At 40.3% G+C, this 20,620-nt stretch overlaps 1 protein-coding gene across 2 annotated transcripts in view; it reads right to left on the reverse strand.

Moving 5' to 3' along the window:
• bpgm (2,3-bisphosphoglycerate mutase) overlaps positions 1-20,620 on the reverse strand; it is a 38,852-nt gene that overhangs the window by 16,171 nt on the left and 2,061 nt on the right. The window contains exons 2-3 of one of the 2 annotated variants that reach the window (XM_043713564.1): positions 13,954-14,076; positions 6,939-7,580 (exon numbers count right to left, since the gene is read on the reverse strand). In XM_043713564.1, coding sequence (XP_043569499.1) covers positions 6,939-7,536 — 598 coding nt within the window. In that variant the 5' untranslated portion in view covers positions 7,537-7,580; positions 13,954-14,076. The remainder of the gene's footprint in view (positions 1-6,938; positions 7,581-13,953; positions 14,077-20,620) is intronic. The other variant, XR_006315063.1, reaches the window with a different exon arrangement.

The following is a 20,620-nucleotide window of genomic DNA, read 5'->3' on the forward strand; positions in this document are numbered from 1 at the left end:
TTGGCAGCATTTGTGGGAGACAGAAACAAAGTTAACATTTCAAGTGTGATACGATTTCTTCAGAAGAAGTGATTTGAGTTAACAGAACGTGTGGTTGAGTTGGCAGAATATCAAAGGTCAGGTTTGAAGTCAGTTCCTATTTTTCTCTCAAGGGTGGGACAGAATATGCAGCAAGAGCCCTCCAGAAAACACAAAGTATTTCAAGAACTACACTATCATTATGTCTTAAACAAGTGCATGCATAAGGGTGTATGATGTTACGACTCTAGTGGAAGAAATGCTGTTAATCAAGCCCCATTATTCATAAACTATACCAAACATGTAAAAGTCTTATTTAATCACTAAAATGGTCAGTTTATTTCACTTTAATACTGTTATCTAGAAGAGACTTTAGCGAGGTTGCTTCAATAAACTCAATAATAATTTTTCATTAAAATCAAACTTATTCTTTAAACAAGAGACTAAGGATACAATGCAACCAATAAAGTATATTCCTCTAATTTCACACATACAAAACAAGATGAGAGCTCTACAACAGTATTATGGATTTGAAAAAAAAAAGGCAAAAGAAAAAGCAAAAGCAATCTTGTAGGCCAAGAGCTCAAATTTATAAGCTAGAATGGGTTGACATTTCACAGTTCCTTTGATTTTCCTCTGATGACATTTAATTGTTGATAGTTGCAGAATGACAAAGTCTTAAAATCAGACTTTGGATGTGAATAGGAAACAGGAATTTTGATGTTTGAAATTTTGTCAGTTTTTCTTTCAGACTGCTTCACTGTAGAATAAAGAACTTCCTAGCCAGTTTTGTTTTGAGGATTATTCTCTCACCAACTGAGAGAGGGAGATAGTGATGCTTCTCCTTTTAACTTCTCATTTCCAAGAAATCACAGGACAAATTCCTCTTCAACCAGTAATATCCAAGCAATTCCCTATTCCAATTCCTCAAAATCCATAAACGTGTGTTCCTAACACTGCATAATTTCCACACATCGAAATCATCAAGTACTTCAAATTTATTGCTGCATGTTGCTTAATTCCCAAAAAAGTATAACTTATAAAAATTTATGCAATTCCTGACTTCCACATCTATTGAAGGGACTTATATCTGCCTTTGGTGAAATATTTCCTCTTCCTCTTTCATTTACCACTGCTACTGCTCACCCATGCTCAATGTACTATCCAGTATGCCATTTCTTTGAACTTCTTAGGATGGATGGCTATATGCTGGTGTTTTCCTCTGTGAAATGTACTGCTAATGTGCTTGATGAGATACTTTCTGCCTACTGAGAATGCTTGTTGCAGATTCTGACCCATCCATAGATAAAATAATAAGCTCCGGCATTATCATTTGACGTGGAGCTACAACATTTTACACTGCTGTCTCCACTGTTGGGGACACAGCCATATTGATCCAACTTGCTTCATTACTTATGGTCAGCTTAATGTTGTTTCTGAAGCTTAATGTGTCAACATTTGCTGTGTTCAATACTCTCACGTATTTTTCATTTCTTCCAATACCTGATATGGGACGTGGAAGTTGCTAACTAGGCCAGCATTTGTTACTTACTCCCAATTTCCCTTCAGAACTGCTGCAGTCCATCCAATGTTGGATACCAAAATGATCATCAGGGAATGGAGTTTCAGGATTTGGACCTAGTTGCAGTGAAGGAATGGTAATAAATTTATAAAACAGGATGGTTCAGGGCTTGGAGTAGAATTTGGAGGTGGTAGTGCTCCCATATATCTGCTGCTCTTAAATAGGTAGCAAGAGTCATGGGTTTAGAAGGTGTTTTTGAAGAACTTAAGGTGAGTTGCTACAGTGCATTTTGCATATGGTAAGCATTGTTGGGAGAGAATGTGCATGTTTATGACGGTAGATAGGGCACCAATCAATGATGTTAGTTAGGTCAGCACCAGTTTGGAAGACTAAAGATTTGGAAATGCACTGAAAATTTGTCAGTACTAAAAAAAGGTGCCATACTGTATGTTTTAGTATAATGCTACCTTGTCAGTTTAACAAGTACATATTAAAACAAACTGTACGAATGGCTGATATCAAAAATAGATATTTCATTCCTATTTTTGCTCTAACTCATGCAATGTTTTGTCTACACACTATATATTTAGTAAGCTGTTTGGAATGTAACAAATTGTATTCTGTTGTTCATTGAGAAAAATTTTTAAAAAATATTTATAGTGCTTCATAATATTCTCAAGATGCTCCAAACTATTATTTCTACCAAGTCAAGAATTTGAAGTTATTTAAACAAATGTAGTGACCAACATGTGCAAATCAGATCAGAAATTAATCAGTAGATATGCCCTATTATCTGCTTTCAAGTGTCAGTGGTTGTGGAATAAATTTAGCAAGATTCAGGTAAGTCCAGTGCCAAAAATTTGCCATGCAATTTGTTTCTTCAGATCCACCGGAACAGGAAAACCAGATTTTAGTTTAATGACTAACTTGATATTCTGGATAGAAATACAGTATAAGGTCACATTCATTTTGAAGCATTGGCCTACAATTTTACGACTAAAAAGAGGGGACAGTGCTGCCAAAGTGGCACTATGGACAACCAGCTTAAGGTTTTAACAAATTATACAATTTAAAGAATTCTATTTAAAGAAAAGCTTTTTTTTTTAAAAAAGTCCTAGATTGAATGGAGGATTAGATTTATGGGATTATCTCATACCAACAGGTTAATTGCAGTACTTCTGCAAACTGCAACCTATTAATAAAGCAAGTAGTTGCAAATATGGCCTCGGATGTTCTTCCATTTCTAAATGTCACAAAGTTCATTTCAATCTATCTGTAACACAAGCTCTATGGCATATCCTTTGTACAATGTATACTTTTAACAGATTAGAGGTTCAAAAAACACATTTTAAGATAAGGATTCCAACAAACCAGACAGCCTTTATAAACCAGAAAATAAATGATGCAATACAAAGCTGGACATGATAAATATTGGCCTTCAGCACTGCAATGGTACTGCAGTTGCTTTATGTCCCCAAACCAGAGAGGGAAAAGAAAAATCAGAAATAGATTCAGTGACACCAGTGGAATGTACGTGTTCAGCACTGGCAGATCTAGACTAAGCCTTTTACCTGATGTCTGACCAACTTACAACAGGCTGTGGGACTTGTACCTAATCAAAGACCACATGGGTGATACCGGCAACTGTGAGATTGTGTTCTGGTATTGAACAGGAAAGAAAATTGGGAAAGGAGCACAATTTGTATTTTGATTTTCATTACTGTGAACTGGTAATATTTCTACTTGATTTGTTTTGTTGAGCTTCTTTCCTCCCACACGATATCAAGAAACGGTTAGAGACACTGGATGCTGCAAAGACAAAGGGCCCTGACACTATTCCAGCAATAGTACTGAGACGTACTCTAGAACATGTCACTCCCCTAGCCAAGCTGTTCTGGTACAGTTACAAAACTGGTATCTACCCAATAATATGGAAAACTGGCCAAGTGTGTCCTGTACATAAAAAGCAGAACAAGTCCAATCCAGCCAATTACCACTCATCAGTCTACTCCCGATCACCAGTAAAGTGATGGAAGGTGTAATCAAAAGTGCTTTCAAGCAACTCAGCAATAACCTGATCAGTGACACCCAGTTCGAGTCCCACCAGAGCCACTCAACTCTATCTCATTATAGCCTTGGTCCAAACATGGTCAAAAGATCTGAATTCCAGGGGTGAGGTGAGCGTGATAGCCCTTGACATCTAACCTGTATTCGACAGTGTGACATCAAGTGCCCTAGCAAAATTGGAATTAATGGACATCAGGGGTGACGGTTGGAGTCATACCTCTCACATAGGAAGGTGATAGTGGTTTTTGGAGGTCAGTCAGCTCAGCTCCAGGACATCTCTGGAGGGTTCCTCAGTGTAGTGTCCTCGACCCAACCATCTTCAGCTGCTTCATCAATTACCTTCTCTCCATCATAAGGTTAGAAGTGGGGATGTTTGCCAATGATTGCACAATGTTCAGCATGATTCGCAATTCCTCAGATACTGAAGAAGTCCAATTTCAAAGCAACAAGATCTGAACAATATCCAGGCTTGGGCTGACAAGTGGCAAGTAATGTTCACGCCACACAAACGCTAGGCTGTGACCATCACAAATAAAAGACAATCTAACCACTGCCCCTTAGCATTCAACATTGTGACCATCATTGAATCCTTCGCTATCAACATCCTGAGGGTTACCATTGACCAGAAACTCGACTGGACTCAACATAAACAGTGGCTACAAGAGCATGCCAAAAGCTAGGAATACTGTGGTGAGTAACTCACCTCCTGACTGGTCAAAGCCTGTCTGCCATCTACAAGGCACAAGTCAGGAGTGTGATGGAACACTCCTGATTTGCCTGGATAACGGCAGCCCAACAACACTCAAGAAGCTTTACGCCATCCAGGATATAGCCGCCCTCTTGATTGGCATAACATTCACAAGCATCCAATTCCTCCAAGACTTGTGTGTTGGAGGAATTGGATGCTCCAAGATGTGTTCAGAAATTCACCAAAGATCCTCAGACAGCACCTTCCAAACCCGCAAACATTTCCATCTAGAAGGACAAGGGCACCAGATACATGGGGACACCACAACCTTAAAGTTCCCCTCCAAGTCACTCACCATTCTGACTTGAATATGTATCACTGGTCCTCCACTGTTGCAGGGTCAAAATCCTGGAATTCCCTCCCTAATGGCATTGTGAGTCAACCCATAGCAGATAGACTGCAATAGTTCAAGAAAGCAGTACACCACCACCTTCTCAATGGCAACTAGGGATGGGCAATAAAATGCTAGCCAGCCAGTGACACCCACATCCCACTAATGAATAAGGAAAAGGAAAACCCTCATTTTCTAATGTTATCAGCATAATATTCTTTCTTTTTTCTCTCATATTCATCCAGCTTCCCCTTAAATGCATCTTCTGCAAAGCTCAAGCATTCCTAATGACAGTTCAAAAATAAAATTTCTTCTGACTTCCTTATTTGGATTTACAAGGGACTACTTTAAATTATGACCATGGAGTTGATATTCAAAAGTGGAAAACAGGTCTATCTATCAAGCCTATTCATAATCTTGAGGAGATCTACAGGATATCCTTCAAACTTCTCTTTCTAGAGAACAGTCCCAGCAAGTATGATAGGTATAATTATAATTATGATAGCAGGCACTGCTCGTTTAAAATGGGAGAAATTCCACTGGGTAAACTTTAAAAGATAGCAAGCAAACCTCAAATCTGTGCCAGAGAATCTGCCAATAAATAAAAAGGAAAAGAGAACGTTGTGCCAATCAAATACTTAAAATTAATTCTTGAAAGCATTTTCAGCCATCATTTGTTTCCAGTCAACGACTTGTGCTCTTTTTCCTCCACTGAAGATAATTTGGGCATTCCTGAGTTACAGAAGCCAAGTTGTTGTGGACATAGGGAGATCTCCAGCAACAACAGTACTATCAAAACCTATTTAGGGAACTGAACCAACATAAGGGTGTCTGCACAACGGTGATAAAAATCAATACATTAAAACCTCTAAACAATTGTCGAGTATATTGCTACATGATTTATTTATAGCTTTATTGGCTTTTTCATGGACACAGAATTTCCCCAAATTGCTCAACAAAATTAATGACCTATCCAATCCACAGCTTTATCTTTCCCCTGTACTCCTCTGCGTCCCAGACAGCTGCTGTGAAAGAGCACCCCAACTACTCTTTCTGTAAGGTTATAAGTCTCCTTCTTCAAGGACTGCAATTTCCCCTCCAATGTGGTCAACAATATCCTCTAATGCATCGCCTCCACTTCCCGCACCTCCGCCCTTGAACCCCACCCCTCCAAATCGCAACAAGAACAGAAACCCCCTCACCTTCTACCCCACCAACCTCTGGATACAACAAATAATCCTCCGCCATTTCTGCCACCTGCAAAAAGATCCCACCGCCAGAGATATACTTCCCTCCCCACCCCTTTCTACGTTCCGCAGAGACCATTCCCTCCGTGACTCCCTTGTTAGGTCCACACCCTCCCACCAACCCACCTGCTACTCCTGGCGCCTTCCCCTGCCACCGCAAGAAGTATAAAACCTGTGTCCACATCTCCCCCCTCACCTCCATCCAAGGTCACAAACTATCCTTCCACATCGGACAGATTCTCCTGCACCTCCATACATCACCTACTGTATCCATTGCTCTCAAAGTAGTCTTCTCTACACTGGGGAGACAGGATGCTAACTTGCGGAACATTTCAGAGAACATGTCTGGGACACACAAAAAAACCCTACCGCCCTGTGGCCGAACACTTCAACTCCCCTTCCTACTCTGCCAAGGACACACAAGTCCTGGGCCTCCTCCACTGCCACATTCTAGCCATCTGATGCCTAGAGGAAGAACACCTCATCATTCACCTCCAACCGCACGGGATCAATGTTGATTTCACCATTTTCCTCAACTCCCCTCACCTTATCTCAGATCCAACCCTCCAACTTGGCACCACCTCTTGAACTGTCCTACCTGTTCATCTTCCTTCCCACCTATCTGTTCCACCCTATCACCCTTTACCTACCTATTGCATTCTCAGCTACCTTCCCCCAGCCCCATCTCCCTCCCATTTATCTCTCAGCCCCCTTACCACACCCACCCCCACATTCCTGATGAAGAACTAATGCTCGAAAAGTCTCCTGCTCCTCAAATGCTGCCTGACTGGCTGCGCTTTTCCAGCACCACACGTTTTTACTCTTTCTGTAATCCATGTAATTCTGTAATCTGTAAACCTACTAAATAAAAAAGACCTAGTGGAAATGGATGTCAAGAATTTAACTGTCTATTTCAACATTTCATGGCAAAACACAACACGTTATAACAACTTTTAAATCATAATGCAAGGAAATTTTAAAAATTCCATAGATATATTAGTTTACCTTCTAGATGTTTAAGAAGAGCCCTGGCACTGTTTCCATGCGCTGATATTAGAATGCATTTCCCTTTTTTTATTTCTGGCACAATTACATCATACCAATATGGCAGCAGTCTATCAAGAACCTCCTTCAAACTCTCAGCTTTCGGTAGTTTTTCTTTTGCAACATCACAATAATTGTATCTTCGATCATTGTAAATTTCGTGGAAGTACGAATGAGATTCATCAATAGGAGGTGGAGTGATATCATAACTTCTTCTCCAAAGCTTAACTTTCTCTTCTCCATGAATTGAGGCCAACTCTGCCCGATTAAGACCAATTAATGCCCCATAGTGGCGCTCATTAAGTCGCCAAGAGCTCTCAGTTTGCACCCATTCTTGCTCCATCTCCTGCAGAACTAGCCATGAAGTTTCTATGGATCGGCTCAAAATAGAGGTAAACACAAGATCAAATTCAAATCCGGCTTCTTTTAGGACCTTTCCACAGGTTTGAGCTTCTTTTATACCATTGGGAGTCAACCTTTGATCAACCCAACTGCAAAATCGGTTTTCTTTATTCCACGCACCTTCACCATGCCTTAGCAACACCAACTTGAATGTCATACTGATCAAATGTGGTTAACTTATAGGGACAGCATCAAAGAATTCTGCAAAACAAAATAAATAATCTTGAGTTTTATGTGGTCTTGCAGTCATCGCAGAATGGATAATCAGCACATAACATACCAAAAGTATATTAAGCTTTTAAAAGCACAGTAATAATTACATTTCATAAAGATAGGAGCAGAATCAATGTAGTTATTCAAATATATGATCAACACTACAGTAGACATAATAAATTTGCTATTCTGGATCAAATCAAAATGGTTAAAACACATGTTGTTACTTTTTCATCTGAAGTCATACTTTATTAACAAATAACAAGCAAATAATCCATGTTCACAGAATGTAGTATAGTAAAACCTAAAAATCAAACTTTCAAATCAGACATCTCTTGGCTAATGAAGGTTATTCCCTCTTTCCAATCAGATCCCAATCTACGCCACAGAAACAGCAGAGTCAAAACAAGGACGTATACTGCCAACTTCCAGTCAGATATATGATTAGATTACTTACTGTGTGGAAACAGGCCCTTCGGCCCAACAAGTCCACACCGACCCTCTGAAGAGCAACCCACTCAGACCCATTCCCCTACATTTACCCCATCACCTAACACTATGGACAATTTAGCATGACCAATTCACCTAACCTGCATATTTTTGCACTGTGGGAGATAACTGGAGCACCTGGAGGAAACCCACGCAGACACGGGGAGAATGTGCAAACTCCAGACAGACAGTTGCCTGAGGCAGTAATTGAATCCGGGTCTCTGGCGCTGTGAGGCAGCAGTGCTAACCACTGTGCCACCGTGCCACCCACATGATGTGGCAAAACCAATAAAAAAAGAATCTGAAGATTAACTCAGTATGAAACATTTCAAATGTCATGGTTACCTGAAAGCCTTGACAGAGGAACAAAGCTAGTTTCTAACAAAGATAATACTTTTTTCAATCATATATATGGCAGCCAATTATTTTCAAATAAAGATCATCAACTACTTAAATCTGAGAAGTATTGGTCACACAAGTTTTAGGAATATTTAAAAAGAGATGTAGCAATGTGAACCCTTTGGTTTACTTTGCATTCCCAAGCAAATAATTCAAGCCAGCTTCAGGCAATGCAGTCACAGTGATTAATTTTTGAAGAGTCAGATGAAGAGATATATAACAGTACGTATACACACAGTTGTCAAGAGGAAGTAAAGTTTGCATAGGGATATGGACAAAAGTTGAGTGAATAGGTAAATATTTGGTAAATAGAGTACAACATGGATAAATGTAAACATTTGAATCAGCATGGCTTTGTCAAGGGGAGATCATGTCTAACAAATCTGCTGAAATTCTTTAAGGTGGTAACAAGCAAGTCAGACAAAGGAGAGCCAGTGGACATGATCTATTTGGATTTTCAGAAGGCCTCTGACAAGGTGTCGCACAGGAGGCTGCTAAATAAGAGCTTATGGTGTTAGGGGCAAGGTATCAGCAAGGATAGTGAATTGGTTGACTGGCAAAAGCCGGCTGTGGGGTCAAAGGGGTCTTTTTTTCAGGATAGCAGCCAGTTACTAGTGGAGTTCCGGAAGGATCAGTGTTGCGACCACAACTATTCAAATCATGTGTTAACAATCTTGATGTAGAAATTGAGGGCATTGGGGCTAGAATACAGATAACACAAAAGATAGGTGGAGGGACAGGTAGTACCAAGGAGGTGGGAATGACCTGGACAGGCTAGGTTATGAACTGAGGTTATGAACTTTATTAAGATGAATGAAGGCCTAGACTATTTTCTAAATGGAGAAAGATATCAGAATTCTGAAGTACAAAAGGACTTAGTTCAGAAATTTCTGAAGGTTAACATGCAGGTTCAATTGGCAGTTAGAAAAGCAAATGCAATATTAGCATTCAATTTGAGAATGATAGAATACAAGAGCAGGGATGTACTGTTGATGCAATACAAGGCTCTGGTCAGACTGCATCTGGAATATTGTGAGCCCTATATCTAAGAAAAGATATACTGGCTTTGGTGGGATCCAGAGAAGATTTTTAAGAATAATCCTAGGGATGAAGTGCTTGTCATAGAAGGAGCAATTGAGGACTCTGGGACGTACTCGGAATTAGAAGGATGAGAGGGGATCTCATTGAGATTTACAGAATACTTAGAGATCTGGATAGAGTGGACGTGGAGAAGATGTTTCCATTAGAGGGAAAGACTAGGACCTGTGGGCACAGTCTCAGAGTGAAGGGATAATTCTTTAGAACTGAGGGAAGGTGGCATGTTTTCAGTGAGAGGGGGTGAATCTGTGGAACTTATAGCTGCAGAAGACTATGGAGCCCAAGTCATTAAGTACATTTAAGACAGAGTTAGCAAGGGTATCAAAAGTTATGGGCAGGAGGCAGAAGAATAAGGTTGAGAGACATATTAGCCACAATCAAATGGCGGAGCAGACTGGCCTAAACTGCTCCTATGTTTTATGTCCACTTTGGCAGGATAATAAGGAAGAATAGAAAAGCCATATATGATTTAAATGGAAAGACTACAGAGCACGATGGTACAGAGGGATTTGATGTCCAGGGACATGAATCACAAAAATGTTAGTCTGCAGGTTCACAAAGTAATTAAGAAGGCAAATGGAATATTATAGATAATTGCAAGGGGAATGGAATACAAAAATAGGATGTTCTATTGTAGCAGGGTGAGGTGATATTTGAAGTATGTATACTCTTGGTCTCCTTATTTGGAAAAGAAACCTACTTTAAAAGTAATACACGAAAGGTTCACACAGCTCATTCCTAGAATGAAGGGTTAAATTTTGAAGACAGATTTAAGAGTTTAGGTCTGTACCCATTGAAATTTAGAAGAATAAAAGGGTGATCTTATTAAAATATATAGCAAATATGATTGGATAAGATGAATAACCAGATGATGTTTCCTCTGATGGAAGAGAATGAAACCAAGGGACATATTCTTCAGAGTATGATAATGAGGAAGATAATTTTTTTTTCCTCTTCGAGAGAGTTATAGGCTCATACAGTATAGAAACCCTTCAGTCGAACTCATCTGCGCTGACCATATATCCCAATATGACTTATTTGCATCCAGATGCCTTTCAATTGTTATAATTGCACCATTCACACACCATCCTGTGCGTGAAAACGTTACCCCGCAGGCCCTTGTTAAAATCTTTCCTCTCTAATTTTGGACACCCCAACTTTAGGAAAAGACCTTAGATATTCATTCTATCCATGGCGTTGTGATTTTATAACCCTCTAGAAAAGGTCACTTCTCAGCCTGCGACGCTTCAGGTAAAAAAAGCCTCAGCCTATTCAATCTCCCCAATAACAAACCCTCCAGTCCTAGCAACATTCTTGTAAACCTTTGTCAAACTTGAGAGGTTGCAGCAATCTTTTCTATAGAAGAATGACCAGAATTGTATGCAGTATTCTAAAAGTGGCCTCACCATTTCCCTACACAGCAACGTGACATCCCAACTCCTATATTCAATGCAACAACCAATGAAGGTGAGCATGCTAAATTTCTTCTTCACCACCCAGCATACCTACAAGTCTACTTCCAAAAAATGTGCACCTGCACTCCTAGGTCTCTTTGTTCAGCAACACTCACCAGGGTCCTAGTATTAACTGTTTAACTCCTGCCCTGGTTTGCCTTACCAAAATGTAAAACCTCTCATTTATCTAAATAAAACTCCATTTGCCATTCCTTGACCCAGTGGCTGATCTAATCAAGGTCGCGCTGTAATCTGAGATAATCTTCTCTGAGGTCCACCACACCACCTATTTTGGCAACATCTGCAAACTTCCTAACCATATAGTCTATATTCAAATCCAAATCATGCATATAAATGACGAAAAGCAATGGACCCAACACCAATCCTTGTGGCATTCTGCTGGTCACAGGCAGAGACTGAAACACAACCTTCTACCACCATTCTCTGTTTTCTACCTTCAAGCCAATTTTGTATCCAATTGCCTAGCTTGCATTGGATCCCATATGATTTAATCATACTAATCAGTCTGCAAGGTGGAACTGTGGGCAAACTATTTGCTGCAGTCCAGGTGGACAATATCCGCCACTCTGCCTTCACCAATCTTGTCACCTTTTCAAAAAACTGAATCAAGTTAGTGAGACACACTGTTGGTAGATTTGTGGGCTACCATGGTACCTAGGGGCCGGAGTAGTCTGGTCGTCGTCTCAGGGATGTCTTTGACATACGGCAGGGTGGCTCGAGTCTCTGGGTGCGTTGTGTCTTCCTGTTTAGGTCTGTTGTGCAGGAATCTGTGGACTGCACTTTTCGGGTACCCGTTGTTCCTGAATATGTCTATTAGTTTTTCCTCAGCTTCTTGCTGTTCCTGTGTTATGGCGCGTTTAAATAATATCCTGATGTAGCTCCATTTGTGTGTGTTGGGATGGTTGCTCCAATAGTTGAGTATTTGGTCCGTGTGTGTGGCTTTCCTGTAGACGCTAGCCTGCAGCTCTCCATTAGCTTTTCAATCTACTGTGACATCTAGGAAAGGCAGTCTGTTGTTTTGCTCTCTTCCTCTTTGGTGAGCTTTATACCGGTAAGGATGTTATTTGTGGGTTTCTTCTAATTTGTTGTGTTTTGTGATGACAAAGGTGTCATCCACAGAGGACCCAAAGCTTGGACTGGATCATGGGAAGGGCTGTTTGTTCTAACCTGTGCATAACTGCTTCTGCTAAACACCCTGATATTGGCGATCCTCTAGGCGTCCCGTTGATTTGTTTGTAGATCTTGTCATCGAAGTTGAAGTGGGTTGTGAGGCAGAGGTCTACTAGTTTGAAGATGCAGTCCTTGCTGATGGATTTGGTGCTGTCAGGTGTTTGTTTCCTTGGTTCGTCTAGCAGTGAGACCAGTGTTTCTTTGGCCAGGATAAATGTTTATTGATGTGAATAGGACTTTCATGACTTTGTCGTCCTCTACCTTTGGTGACTTTGATGATGTTAAGGAATTCCTGGGTGGAGTGGATGGATTGGGTTGAGTCTTCTACGAGGCATTTCGGTTTGCGTTGCAGTTCCTTTGCTAGTCTGTATGCCTGTACACTAGGAAGTGAGATTATGGGCCCCTTATTTAGGTACCTTTGTTGGGGTGTGTTGGATCTTTCAGATTTCAATCTTTGGAAGTCTGTCTTGTTAATTTCACTTGCTTTGTATAGTTTCCTCAGGACAGCTGTAATGTGGTTTTTTTAGTTGTGGAGTCAGGTCCATTGCCGGTATCTGCGAGTAGTGTGTTTGCTTTGTCAATGTATTGTGTTCTGTTCAGGATGACGGTCATGTGTACTTTGTCTGCCGGTAGGATTACAGCATTTCTGTCTTTTCTGAGTCCTTCCAGGGCTTTCCTTCCCAGTGGGTTGAGGGTGTTCCATTCTTTCTTTATGCTTGGTGTTGGTGCTACTGTCTGTGTGGTGGCCTGCTGAGTTTCTTCCGTAAATCTGTTGTCTTTCAGGGTAGATTCCAATGCTGCTCAGAAGTCCTTTTTGTCCATGTCCCAGTGGTTGAAGTTCATCCCTCATACTAGGATGGCTTTTTCTGTGTCTGTGAGTGGTCAGTCAGACAGGTTCTTTATCCAAGTCTCTGAGTTCTGTGTTATTGCTGTGTGAGAGCTTGGTCAGTTTTTCTAGTAGATCTAGTCGTTTCTTTGTCTTGGTCTGCTGTTGTTTAATGGTGATGGCACGTTCTAGTGTCCTTGTCCATTCATGGTCATTTGCATTAGTGTACAGAATTTTTTGTCACGAAATTTCCGGTTCACTTCCGGTTCTGTTTCTGAGAGATTGGTACATGGGGTCCAAGTCGATACATTTGTTATTGGAGTTCTGGCTGTATATCAAAGACATCTTGGATATGACGACCGGACTACTCCAGCCCCTAGGCATCATGGTAGCCCACAAACCTAACACCACACTGAAACAGCTCCTGATGAATTTATAGGGCCCCATACCAACAACCAGCTGAACAAATGTCATATACAAAATACCTTGCAAGGACTGCAACGAACATTACATTGGACAAACAGGTAGGATATGTGATCACCAACTAGCCAACAAAAGACATGACCAACTATCACTGTTATCAATTCATACAGAGGAAGAGGGATACCAGTTCAACTGGGACAATACGTCCATCCTGGGAAAGGCTAAACAAAGTCATGCATAGGAATTCCTAGAGGCCTGGCATTCAAGCTGGAACTCCATTAACAAACATATCAATTTGGTCCCCATTTACCAACCTCTCAGAAACAGACGAAGTGATATCACCCACCACAACAGACAAAGACACATAAATAGCAGGCCAGACAAAACACCAATGCTTCATCAGAGGGGTACTGATGATGTTACCAAACATGGTGATGGAAATGTCTGAGAACAAATCTACCAGCTCAGTGAGCAAACTTACCTGATCCACAACCAGAGCTACAATTCTTCTCCAAAATCGTAAACGCCTCCTCTTATGTAATATGAACTCTTTTCAAGACATCACTGTATATTTTCCCAAATTTCCTAGCTTCTGTGTCCTTCTCTACAGTAAATAGAGATGTGAAATATTTGTTTAGTATATCACCGATCTCCTGTGGTTCCACATATATAGATATATATGATCTTTAAGGGACTCTATTTTTTCCCTACTCTTTTGCCCTTAATATACTTGTAGAATCTCTTTAGATTTTCCTTAACTCTATTTGCCAAAGCTATCTCAGTCCCCTTTTTGCCTTCCTGATTCCCCTCGAGTATACTTCTACCACTCATACTTCTCGATCCCAAATATCTGATATATGCCCCCTTTTTATAGCGTCATAGAGATGTACAGCACAAAAACAGACCCTTTTGTCCAACTCATCCATCTGACCAGATATCCTAGATTAATCTAGTCCCATTTGCAAGAACTTGGCCCATATCTCTCTAAGTACTTCCTATTCATATACCCATCCAGATTCTTTTAAATGTTGTAGTTGTACCAGCCTCCACCAGTTCCTCTGGCAGCTCATTCCATAACACACCACCCTCTTCCTGAGCCAATTTCTCTAGTCATTCAGCATTCCGTACACCTACCAGCCTTGCCCTTCACACTCACAGGAACATACGGTCTCTGAACTGTTGTTATTCTCATTTTTAAAGGCCTCCTACTTCCCAACTGCTACGGAGGCAAAAAGCCTCCCCAAATCAATTTTTCAAAGTTCTTGTAATAATACCATCAAAATTTGCCTTACTCCAACTTGGGACCTTAACTTTTTGATTAGTTCTATCCTTTTCCATAACTATTTTAAAACTAATAGAATTGTGATCACTTGCTTCAAAGTGCTCCACCACTGACACTTACCCTCCTTATTTTCCAACAGAAGGTCAAGTATTGCTACATTTCTAGAATGTAAATCCACATATTGAATAAGAAAGTTTTCCTGTACACACTTAAATTTGTCCCCATCCAAGTCCTTAACACTATGATAGTCCCAGTCTATATTTGGAAAGTTACAATCCCCTACCATATTTACAGAGATTTCCTTACTTATTTGCTCCTCAATTTCCCACTGACTACTGGGCAGTCTATAAAACAATTCCAACAATGTGATCATCCTTTTCTTATTTCTCAGTTCCACACATCTAACTTCACTGAAATGAGATCCCAGGAATATCCTCCCTAAGTATAGCTGTAGTGTTATCCCTAACCAAAAACACCATTCCTCCGCCTCTCTTTTCTTCCTTTCTATCCTTCCTATAGCATCAATATCCCAGAATATTAAGCTGTCAGTCCTGTCCATCCCTGAGCCACGTTCCTGAATAGCTATTATATCCCAGTCCCATGTTCCCAATCATGCCCTTACTTGTCATGCCTCCTGCATTGAAAAAAATGCAATTTATCAGTCTTACTTCGTTCTCTGCCAAGGTCTTGTATGCCTTGACTATTTGACTTGCTCCCTTTATCTATTATCCCCTTAGAATGTTGAATTCTCTTAAGAAGTGTTGGCTGGGTTTTTCAATTGATTCAAGTTTGGGTTAAGTAAATTTTTGTTGGATATCAGAGTCAAGAGTATGGGGTGCAAACAGGAAAGTGGAACTGAGACTAGAATCAAATCAGCCATGACTTTAATTAAACGACAGAACAGGCTCAGATTCAAACAGCCTACTCCTGCTCCTGTGTTGCTATGACTCACGACCATTCGGTTGCCTCAATAAACAGAACTTGCTCTGTTCTTGTTCTCACTTGTTCACCCGTCATTCCATCCTCACTAACGTTCCCAGACCCCAGTACTTTAAATTTAAATCACTTTATGCTCTTGCTCCTCAGCATCTCTCATCTTCTCTAGCCCAACAACCTCTGCATTCCCATGTCACCAACTCATTCTTCCAACACTGTGCAAACGCATGCACACATAGACACACACACTCTCTTTCTCCAACCACCTACTAGACATCTCACTATCTCCCACACAAACAAAATGGAAGTTGCTGGAAAAGTTCAGCAGGTCTGGCAGCATGTGAAGAGAAATCAGAGTTAACATTTCATGCCCAGTGATCCTTCCTCACCAGACCTGAAACATTACTCATCACAGATGCTACCAGACCTGCTGAGCTTTTCCAGCAACTTCTGTTTTTGTTTCAGATTTACAGCATCTGCAGTTCTTTTGTTTTTTATTCTATATCGCCGTCTGCTCTGTAAGATCTCTCTTAAGACAAAGGCCAAAAGATTTAGAGCGAGGTTAGAAAATATCCCAACAAGGAAAAATCAGTATCCTTTTTATATTTGTAGGTTCATATTGCCACAATAGAAAACTGCAAACATTACCCTACTCTTTCAGATTAGTGTCTCTTAAAATCAAACCTCGTTTACATCATAAAAAGCCAGTTACACCAGTTCATGTTTGCACAGTTATGCCAGACTGCATTTAGCCTGTGTAACACACTTCATGGTCTATTGCCACTTAGTATTCGAATATATATCACATCAATTTGAAAGAAACAATATCAATAATGTTAGATTTTCTTTGGAAAGAGGCTTATCTATTAAGTGGATTTACAAAAAGAACCATTTACACAGGCAAGCAGTAGAGGAGAAATACTGAATTTCTCTAACTCAACTCAGAAGTTAATCAATCAATCAGACAAGTCCCTTTTAAAACCACACTATTTTAAGTTCATGAACAGATATATGCAATTGGAATAATTACATAGTTCAGTTAGCTGTACTTACCTGGTAGATTGCATTCTATACAGTTTGAGCTACACAAGCGAATGAACTCTCAGCACTGGCCTTTAACCAAACGTATCAGTCACACAGGAGAGGTCATGGCAGAATCATGCCTCAAATTCCTACTTGCACTGGAGCTGTAATTTCATCTGCAGCAGGAAATTCATATTCTAACTTTTTAAAACTAGTATTATATGTTCAAGCCTTCTAATTTTCTGCTTTAAAATAAGTTCAGCTCTGCAGTTCTGGAAATATTGTGATGCTGTTCTCCAAAATTCAATGTATTCAAGGTAGAATGCCCAAAATATCCTAAATACAGTCTCTGAAGTTATCATGTCAGGGGAAATGTTACGACTTAATTGGGAAGAGTACACCAATAATAGTGCCCACTGGTTCCACAAGCCTCCCAAAGTGCATAAAATCACAACAAACGTCTAAAAACCAGGGATGTACAAGAGGCTAGAATAGGAGGAGTCCACGTAATGCACAGCAATGTAGGGCTAGAGGAGTTCACAGAGATAAAGACCAGTAAGCCCATAGAGGAATTTTAAAATAAGCTGTAGAATGTTAACATCAAAATGCTGGTTGCTTAACTAGGACTGTCAGTTAGCACAAGGGATGACAAAAAGATTAAAGCTTGGATTTAATCAACATTAACTCTGTTTCTCCCTCCACAAATGCTGTCAGACTTACTGAGTTTCTCTCGCAATGTTTGTTTCAGATTTCTCGCATCAACTGTTTAGTTAGAAAAGGCTCAAGGAGGCCAGAGGCAAGTTTCATGGACAAGACAAGCTTGATAGGAACCAAAAGAGAAACTAGAGAACACAGAGTTCAGAGATATGGCTGGGCAGAACACCACAGGATGGTTGGCCAGGTTGGCGCGAGGAAGGGAGACTGCAGTTTAATGACAAAGAAGTTGACATTTATTCTTTTCTTAGAAGTGTGAGCAGAGGAATCAGTGTTTAAGGCAGTTTGCAGAGGATAAAAGATGCCAAAAGTTATCTTTGCGTAACAGGAGAATCCTAGAAGAGTGGGCAGTTTTAGGAAACAACTGCAAGACTTAATAGAGCTTTATGTGGACCAGACAGATGAATAGTGAATAACTAAGTGGTCAGCAATAACTATTCAAGTCTGAGGGTCATGCCAGCATGACTAGTCAGAGCGGGAGAGTAACGATATTACTGGGTCTAGAACAAAAGGTATGTGACGGTGGTTGATCCATTTTCCAGCCACAAAAAATATTTCATCTTTTAGATAGCATAAGAGAATGCTGATCATTCGGCCATCATTGGCATGAAGATGAGGTCTTGTCTACGTTTTGATCAAAGTGACCCTACCAACATAAAATGTGGAAAATCAAAAAAAAACGATTAAATCATTTATTAACAACAACTTACATATCAATTAGGCAGTACAGTGGCTCAATGGTTAGCACTGCTGCCTCACAGTGCCAGGGACCCGGGTTTGATTCCAGCTTTGGGCGACTGTCTGTGTGAGTTTGCACATTCTCCCCGTGTCTGCGTGGGTTTCCTCCGGATGCTCCAGTTTCCTCCCACAATCCAAAGATGTGCAGGTCAGGTGAATTGGCCATGCTAAATTGCCCATAGTGTTAGGTGCATTAGTCAGAGGGAAACTGATCTGGGTGGGTTACTCTTTGGAGGGTCGGTGTGGACTTATTGGACCGAAGGGCCTGTTTCTACACTGTAGGGAATCTAATCTAATAACAACCATCATTTTTTCAGGGTAGTTCAATAGTACTGATTTTGGGAAACCACACACTGGTACATTTTCTTGATCATCTTGTAAGTATCTGCACCAAACCTTTACTATTCCAATTTCATTACTAATTTCAACTCTTTCCCAGCTTCAAAGCATCTTCACAAATGTTAAAATGTGTCAAAACTTCCAATTTATAGAAATTTATGGAATTTGCTATTTCTCTTCCTCCTCCCCACAACACTCAGTTTTCCTTAATAACATACATTGGGATTCTGTGTTTTACCAACAAAACATGACCATTATCAATGTGCAAATTGATCAGCAGCCCACATATGATCTTTGTGATTTTCATAGAGTTGTTCAACGTTCATACTAACTAAACTCATTGCAGAAGTTATCAATCAACCCCTTTGCAAACCCAAAAATATACAATTACAGAAAACTTTGTTTTATCCAGCAAAAGCTATATGCCTGAAATACACAAGTTTACTGCTTTATTGTGATCTTCGTGATATCCGACTGGTCAGTTGAGGGTATGGGTCTGAAGGTTCTCCGTTGGTAGGTTTTGTTTGAGGCAAACTTTTATTATGCTGTAAATAAAGTATAACAGTGACGTGTATACTCGCCTGCATTACATTTCTATTACCTAGTGTGTGATCAACCAGAATATTTGATAATTTGGTACACTCATGGTCTCATTGTGCCGGTTAACAAAAAGTTTACTGTTTATGTGTGGAGACTTATGCTTTCAGTTCATGAATTACTTAAAATTGTAAAAGTTGTAACATTTGAAATTAACACTTTTTATAACTTTTCCTTTTGTGTTGTCTTATTTGAGGCAGCCTTAAATCTGGAAACATGTGAAGGAAAATACAATAAACTATTAATATTAATTCAAACCAGTAAAACATTGTCTGAATTTCCTTATTTTGTATATGCAGAAACCAAAATGTCACAAAAGGTGCAAATATTGTTTTAGTTTAATAATCAAGATGTCAACAGATGGATTGCTGCGCTTCAATAAACTATTAATATTAATTCAAACCAGTAAAACATTGTCTGAATTTCCTTATTTTGTATATGCAGAAACCAAAATGTCACAAAAGGTGCAAATATTGTTTTAGTTTAATAATCAAGATGTCAACAGATGGATTGCTGCGCTTGGGCACATTTGACCATAAGACATAGGAGCAGAAATAGACCATTGAGCCCATCAAGTCATCTCTGCCATTCAATAAGATCATAGCAAATCAATAATTCTTAACTCCACTTTCATGCCTTTTCCCTATAGCCTCTCAAATTTCTAATCATTAAGGTAATTGTCTATCTCAGCCTTGAATATGCTTAATGAACCAACATCAACAGACCTTTATGGTAAAAAAACTTCCACAAATCATAGAATCCCTACAGTGCAGGAAGAGGCCATTTGGCCCATCAAATCTATACCAATGCTCTGAAGAGCATCCCACCATATCACCATATTTACCATGACTAATCCACCTTGCCTACACATCCCTGGACTCTGCGAGGCGACTTAATAAGGCTAATCCACCTAACCTGCACATCTTTGGACTGGGGAAGCAAACTGAAGCACCCAGTGGAAACTTAAGACGACATGGGGAGAATGTGCACACTTACACAGTCACCAAGACTGGAATCAAACCCAGGTCCTTGGCGCTGTGAAGCAGCAGTGCTAACCACATCTGGCAAAGATTTTCCTACACCTCTAAACACCTTACCTACTGTGTCCATTGCTTTCGATGTGGTGAGCTTTACATTGGGCAGACGGGACGCCAACTTGCTGATTGTTTCAGAGAACATCTCCAGGATACACGCAAACAACCCTACCGCCCTGTGGGCAAACACTTCAACACCTCCCCCTCTCCCCATCTGCCAAGGACATGCAAGTCCTTGGCCTCCTCCACCACCTAATCCCAGCCACCCAACACCTGAAGGAAGAATGTCTCATCTTCCCCCTTAGGGCCCTCCAACCACATGAAATCAATGTCGATTTCACCAGTTTCCTCATCTCCCCTCCTTCCACTTTATCCCAGATCCAACCTTCCAACTCTGCCCCGCCCTCTTGAACTATACTACCTATCTTCTTTCCCACCTACCCATTCCACCATCCACTCTGACCTATTATCACCACCCCCCCCCC

The sequence above is a fragment of the Chiloscyllium plagiosum genome, chromosome 23 (genome assembly GCF_004010195.1).
Source record: "Chiloscyllium plagiosum isolate BGI_BamShark_2017 chromosome 23, ASM401019v2, whole genome shotgun sequence".
NCBI classification, from domain to species: domain Eukaryota; kingdom Metazoa; phylum Chordata; class Chondrichthyes; order Orectolobiformes; family Hemiscylliidae; genus Chiloscyllium; species Chiloscyllium plagiosum.